Raw genomic sequence first — 6,648 nt, 5'->3', positions numbered from 1 at the left:
AGGAAACTGCATGCTTTTTTTTTAGCATCTGCAAAGACACAGAGAATGCCCAGGATCTGAGTGGGAGAGCTGTGCTGCACCTGATACCACCCATGTTCTTCTCCCACATGCTGCATATGGTCCAGCTAGATCCCTGTGCTTGCTGGCGCTCAGGGACTCCCTCTGCACAAAACTGGGCACCCATTAGCTATCCCCAAATACAGAAGAGGTATGGAAAGCAACCCTCCTCCCCAACACTCCTCTGGCCCTAGGAGGGATTAGGTTCCTCTCGTTGCATATCAACAATTCCAGGCTGGTTTCCACCTGGGCCTTTTCTAAAATTTACCTGAGCATTGGCTCCCCCCATCCCCGGTGAACGCTCACGACCGCAGTGATGGGAGGTGAAGGCATACACCCTGCACGCAGTATTGTGCACGTCCGCAGGGACCTCTGCCCAGAAGAGCCTGCCTACTGTTTCTGAAGCAATACTTTACACACGGTCACCTCCCATACCGCGGGGATCCAGCATTTTTATGTGGCCCCCACTTCCCTCCCCCTTCTCCCAGAGGCACAGCCAAGACCCCTCGGGTTGTGGAGACTTGTCACGATGGCACAGACGGAAGAAGTGTCATGTCTGGAGGCGGAGGAGGCAGGCAGCGGTGTGGGCTGAGATCTACTGTGGCACTCAAAATTAGGAGTGCCTGGAGGCTTTCAGAGCTAAAAACAATGCCCATCTCATTCTCCTTCCTCCTGGCCGGAATAAAAGAGAGAAAGAGCTGCAGCTGAGTGCCCTCTTGCTGTTTATCTGCAGAGTGTGCTCACTGGACATGCATGTGCAGCAGGTGGAAGGCTTTATTGAGGGAAAGCAAACCCGAAGCAAGCAGTTTTCCATTTCATGTAGCTGTCATGAAAACTGTGGGTATTTGGTATTTTGGGTGGTAAGTAGGCCCTACCATGGTGAAGCTGCTGTTTCTTGCATCCCCCAGCCATCGCCCCTGGGGTCGGCAGTTCCCTGGGGGTCAGGGCAGGGGAAGCCCTCCTGGGGGAAGATCACTTGTTAAAAGAGAGATACTGAACTGCAGTTGTTGTGCAGGACGGATAAAAATGAAGCCAAGCCTGTTGATCAGTGCACGCTGTAATTTCAGGCACACCTTCATCTGAAACTGGTGTCCTCATTTCGTCCTGAGGACACGTGTACTACAGCAAGAGCCAACGTTTTAGGCTTATGGAGGCATCTGACAATAAAAGTAGATGTCTCAAGGGATTTGTGGCAAAACTCACCTACAAGCCTAGCCCTAGGTACCCAAGCATCTTTGAACATCGGGTGCCAGCATCGAGGCAGTTAGACTCTCAGCTGTAGAAGTGCAGAGACAGATTAGAAAGAGTTCTTTTGAAAACGGGGGAAAGTTGTTTTATACTGCCTCAGTGATTGTTAGCATTTTCTAATTTTCACCTTCAGGCCCTCAGATGGGCGTATTTGTAAAAGATCAAATGATAAAAAATATATCCTGTGTCGCACACACAGCCCTCTCTGGTCTGCCTAGTGAATATTTTAGTGACCCATTTACAGCAAGTGGCTTTTATTGAACAGAGTAGGCAAATGCAGAGGGAAACAGAAGCCCTGTCATCCTTGTGACAGTTATACGTCTGTCTCTATTTGTGTAATCCACCCTCTCAGCCTGATAAACAAGAGGCCGTGCATGGGTTTTGAAAGGAAAGTGACCATCACCTTCTGTGATCTCAGCATTTTCTTGCATACAACTCAGCTAGCCTGTAAAGCAGGTAAGTCTTAGCTTTGCATGGTGATATTGTTCAAGACTCCAGTCTTACCGTGAATTTCATTCTGGCTTTTTAATGTCTCTCCCAGGACTTAATCAACATAATGTTTCCCTTTCACCTAATTTCCATTTTTAGTTATTTGTTGAGTGAGCTACTCAGCAACTAATTGCATTTCCATCCTTTTTCTTGGTGGTTCTTCCCTGTGTTATCTTCTTACTGCATGCTTGATGAAGCAAACCCTCAGGGATGCCTAGCTCACATTTGTTTATTCCAGGTAATTTACAGGAAAAAAGGTCAGCCCAAGCAAAGATGACCAAATAAATTGAAAGCTGATGCTTCTATCCTTATTACTGGTGACTTTCCTCTAACCACCTAAGAAACTGGTGTGGAGCCTTCTGTATAAATGCACTTCCACTTTGGCTGTTGTTATTTGTTGATCTTATTTTTTTGAGAAAACTTTAAATGAACAGGTCAGAGGGTATGTCTTCATTTTCCCTGTGTTTTCAGCTACGGGTATGAGCGATTTCTTTTTACAGTAGCTTTGCAAAATGGATGCACAGTAGATCACTTTCTTAAATAAAGGCCTTCCTTTCCATTTACCTTTTTGAAGTAATTGCTAGTAAGTTCAGGACAATGTTTTGTAACAGTCCAGCCTTGCTCACACACAGTTGACAAGATGGATCAACTGAAAACACATTTTTTCAGTAGTGGTAACAATTTCTCTCTTCAGCTAGCTCTCCATCCCTTCCCTGAGACCGGCCTTCGGTTTGGCTGCTGTACAATGTCACTGACTGGATCTTTGCCCTGCAGCTCTCCCACTTACTGCTATGTCCACACCGCTGGAGGACGCGATGGACACCTTGATCAGGATTTTCCATCACTACTCTGGCAAAGAAGGAGACAGATACAAGCTCAGTAAAGGAGAACTCAAGGAGCTCCTCACCAGCGAGCTCACTGACTTCCTTTCAGTAAGATGCAGTTCCTGAACCTCCTGAGTTACTGTTTCATGGGTGGGATAAGCAGCTATCCAAGTGTTCAGGAATAGCATCTCCTTCTGCAAGGCACATTCTGCCACAGCCTCTCAGATGACAGTTGTCTTTGTGGAGCCAGACAGACGGAGATGAGACCAAATGTCCCGCTTGAGAAGTGTGTTTTCAGCGGGTGGGCCAGCCCTGGTGCCCTGCCACGTGCCACCAGCAGCAGAGCCAGGTACCTGTGCTCTGCTTATTCCTCTGCACTTTTGAGCAGGAAGGCAAGGGCAGCCTACAAGCAGTAGCAAAATCGATGCTAAATCAGGCTTTAATCAGTTGTTTGTTTGTTTGCTCATTTTTAATAATTAGGGCATAGATAAGTCCTTCGAAGAATTAAATCCAGCAACCAGTTCTTATGAGACAAGAAAGTAGCTTGTGCACAATGGCCACAGACACATTACAGCTGCTTGTGTGCCCTGCAGAGAGATGCTAAGAAAATCCTTTCAGCAATAAGCTGCTGATCTGAATATCTCTTTGCATATTTGTTATGTTGTGCATTACACAGCATGGCTGCTTTTTATGGAGTAATGACCAGAATCATAGCTGTTTTTCTGTATCCTCTTGACTGTAAAAATTGTTGTGGACCCTATCACCACCAGCAAGATTTTTTTCACATTGTATCCATTTCCTTGAATTGGATTTTCTTTTAACCTTGGCTATTGATTTATTATTACGAGATTCACTGTTCTTACTCCCATTGAACAGGATGTGTTGTTTGCTAAGTAGAGATCTTCTGAATGTGATGAATGGAAGTATAATATGACCACTTGTGAATAGCCTGTCGAAAATCTAAGTACTGTTTGTTAAGGGATGTTGCAGAGAAATGCACATTATAGATCCATCTTGTCAAAAGAAGTCAGTGCTCAGCAGCTCCTAAAATCTGTTTGATTCATTTCAGTGCCTCTTTAGTACCTGTATTCTTTCTAAGAGCTGCACTGTCTTCAGCTGCTGTTGCTGTGCACTTTCGGGACTCCACACCTATGTTTTTAATGCTGTGGCTAGTAGTATATTACTATTCAGGTGCATATTTCATGCAGCCGTTTATTTAACAGCACCAGGGCTTGTGACGTAGCAGTGGGTTGCAGCACCGGATGTGTCAGAATTACGGATTCAAGATCTGCACCGCTAAGTCACTTTTCTTTCTCTTCAGGGCCAAAAGGACCCTCTTCGGGTTGATAAGATTATGAAAGACCTGGACTCCAATAAAGACAATGAGGTGGATTTTAATGAATTTGTCATTCTGGTTGCAGCTTTGACTGTGGCATGTAATGATTTCTTCGAAGAACACCTAAAGAAAGAGGGATTTTAAAAATGTTCAATACAACTAATCTGCTGGCCACAAATGCGAGCAAAGCATACCTAGTTAGGTAGCCCTCGTCAGCATTTAGTGAATGCAAACCATCATCCCTCCAGCTGTTACTGCTGTAAGACACTTAGGGACCAGATCAGCAGCTGGTGTAAGCTGGACCAAAGCCAGTTTCCACTACTTGAGATCTGGCTTTTAATATTTTCAGTCTTTGCACTGCATGCCTCTATTAACGTGCATTCATCAGTTGCCCAGGTCAAGGGCTTGGGTTGACAGATCATTTGGCAGGAGTTGAGACTTCTATTTCTTAAATGTCAGTGGGAAGTAAAAGGCACAGGAATGTTACTTATATACTTTCCGAATTGGAAAATTTGGAATGAGACATGAAACTTGCAATTTAGTTTTCAGTCATTCTATAGCAACCATATTTTTGCAGCTCAAAAAGAGCAGCTTGTTTTTTGCTCAGCTCTGCTTATTCTAAAACCCTTTTTAGATGCTGCTCTGTACCTCCCCACACTCTCATATTTCAGATGTGGCCACAGCTGTCTCCTGCCGCCTGAGCAGACAGTACCGCTTGCCATTGTTACGGGTTCATTTCCCCCACCTCCCCATCTTCAATTTTGTTGTGTTGGCATTACTGCATCCCAGTAGTCCACCTCTTTGTTCGGCATAAATGAATTTATTCATATGATGAATTATTCAAATACATAGAAGATTTAGTCAGCAAACTGCTCTGAGGGCTGATGGAAGGACTGGGTCTTCAGGGGAAATGTAAAAGCCTTCTGCTTTCACTATTCTGGCATCCCTAAGAGGAGGGCTTTTAGAGGACCACTTGTGGGGGATTTAGTGATGGGATCCCAGGGTACAGCTTTGTAATGTGAGTCATCTTATGGAACAATGATTTCATCTCACGCTGATCCAACCCACTGCATGGAAGCAGTGCAAAAGGGGCAGTGGGAGCCCGTGGCCAGGCCTGGAGAGAGTAGGACAATCCCTTTCAGTGTTAACCTGCTCTTGGGTTGAATTAAGAGTACTTCTACACTCCTGTTTGAATTAAGCATACTTCCAAAGCTCTGCGAATCCTCAGTGACAGGGTGTCATGGCTTTTTTCTTGCACGGAGAGCTCTCTTTGTTCCTTGTTATTTGGTTGGTAACTTCGAACTATAATAAAAGGCATCTGAATTAAATGAAGATTTTCTGCTTGTGTAAGAGGTTAATAAAAAAACATCCCCCAATGAAGACGTGCCCTGCTAGACAACATTTGAAGAATGCATTTCACTTGTCTCTCCTCCCCAGGCCCCTGCACATCATGCAGTAAAGACTATAATATTTGTAGAAAATCATATATTATTAAGAAGATGTAATTTATTATGAGAAGGGGATTCTATAGGGTCTAATAAATATAACAAGGGGCAGACATCATCCTAAGAAAGGGGCCACCACCAAATGATGTTATCCCAGAAAAAAGGAGACTTTGCCGTCATGGCAGAGTGCTGCCTCTCTAACTCTTCAGTGACAGAAGTTATACAGGATTCACAGAAGATCTTCTAGGGGAACACGGCAAAAAGTATTAAAGTAAAACTGACAACAATTGCACAACTTTTTGCCCCCTACAATGTCATGCACCTCAATATCATTGCAGCTGTTGGACCAGGATGGCAGGAGTATCGGCCAGGAAAAGTAAGGCTGCTTTTATGGTTCCGCATAGGTCCTGCAGACTGTTGGTAGTCTCCAAGCCTTTCCCCCTCCTCCAAGGGGAAGGGAGAGGAGAGCAGCTTAAAGCTTCAACCCCAAGCTAAAAGGGATAAGATCGTCCCAGTAAGGACCAGTTTCTTCATTATGACTTTTGAGCAAGAGGCTTTTCGGAAACAAGCTCTGTAAGTTCATAAACCCTCTGCTCATCCCTCATGAGCCCCTGGACATGTAGCAGCCCATGTACCGAGCAGAACTGTGCTAAGTCACAGCTGGCAGCAGCAATGTGCCCCAGGGTCAGGCAGGGAGAGCTGCTGCCGTGATGGAGAGGGTCAGTGGAGCCACCTCAACAGCTGAATTTACTAGGGATTGAGCGCAGCCTAATTCCTCTGCGGAAGGGTCTTGCTTGCACACGAGCTATGGGTGAATCAGAGGAGAATGACTCAAATGATCTTTATTCCAACAGAAGTTTCATAAAACCTCATAAATCACCCTTTTTGGCTTGGGTCATCAGGTCTTTCTTGTTGCTGTTTTAACTGCAAGGACAACTGTTAAACGCTATCAGCTTTAAAGAAGTAACTTTTTTGCACAAAGACTGGATGCCAAGCAGAAAAGAAAGAAAATGCTACAAAGCACATTCAGATGCTCGAAAACACAGAGCCAATGCTTGGCACAATTTGGGGTCCTGGGGTAAGGGACTTGCCATCCTTATCTTGCGCTAACCATGGGCTGACCCACTGTGGGTCATTCCTCTGCCATTCCTCTCCCATCAGAGCCAACTAGGAAGATACCTGAAGATCACCTGGAAGTTTTGAATTGCCTCTGAACCAGGAAAAGCTGTCAGCAATCCTCTTTTCTGTA

The 6,648-nt window shown here is 45.0% G+C and overlaps 1 protein-coding gene across 1 annotated transcript; it reads left to right on the top strand.

Annotated features, from left to right (window-relative positions):
* Window positions 1-1,998: 1,998 nt before the first annotated feature.
* Window positions 1,999-4,098, top strand: S100Z (S100 calcium binding protein Z). The gene is made up of 3 exons (XM_075527205.1): window positions 1,999-2,032; window positions 2,569-2,726; window positions 3,940-4,098. Exons 1-3 carry the CDS (start codon window positions 2,005-2,007, stop codon window positions 4,096-4,098), a joined length of 345 nt encoding a protein of 114 aa, XP_075383320.1. The 5' UTR covers window positions 1,999-2,004.
* The last annotated feature ends 2,550 nt before the right edge of the window (window positions 4,099-6,648 follow it).

This window comes from Mycteria americana, chromosome Z (genome assembly GCF_035582795.1).
Source record: "Mycteria americana isolate JAX WOST 10 ecotype Jacksonville Zoo and Gardens chromosome Z, USCA_MyAme_1.0, whole genome shotgun sequence".
NCBI classification, from domain to species: domain Eukaryota; kingdom Metazoa; phylum Chordata; class Aves; order Ciconiiformes; family Ciconiidae; genus Mycteria; species Mycteria americana.
Note: the sequence above shows the minus strand (reverse complement) of the source record. Positions and strands in the feature narration are given on the sequence as shown.

What these genes read in the sequence shown, in the direction of transcription:
- S100Z (XM_075527205.1), top strand. Translation starts at nt 2,005, where the DNA reads ATGCCTAGCTCACATTTGTTTATTCCAG. An exon ending in CTCACATTTGTTTATTCCAG is followed by an intron (nt 2,033 to 2,568) that starts GTAATTTACAGG and finishes TTTGCCCTGCAG; the next exon opens with CTCTCCCACTTACTGCTATG. An exon ending in AGCTCACTGACTTCCTTTCA is followed by an intron (nt 2,727 to 3,939) that starts GTAAGATGCAGT and finishes CTTTCTCTTCAG; the next exon opens with GGCCAAAAGGACCCTCTTCG.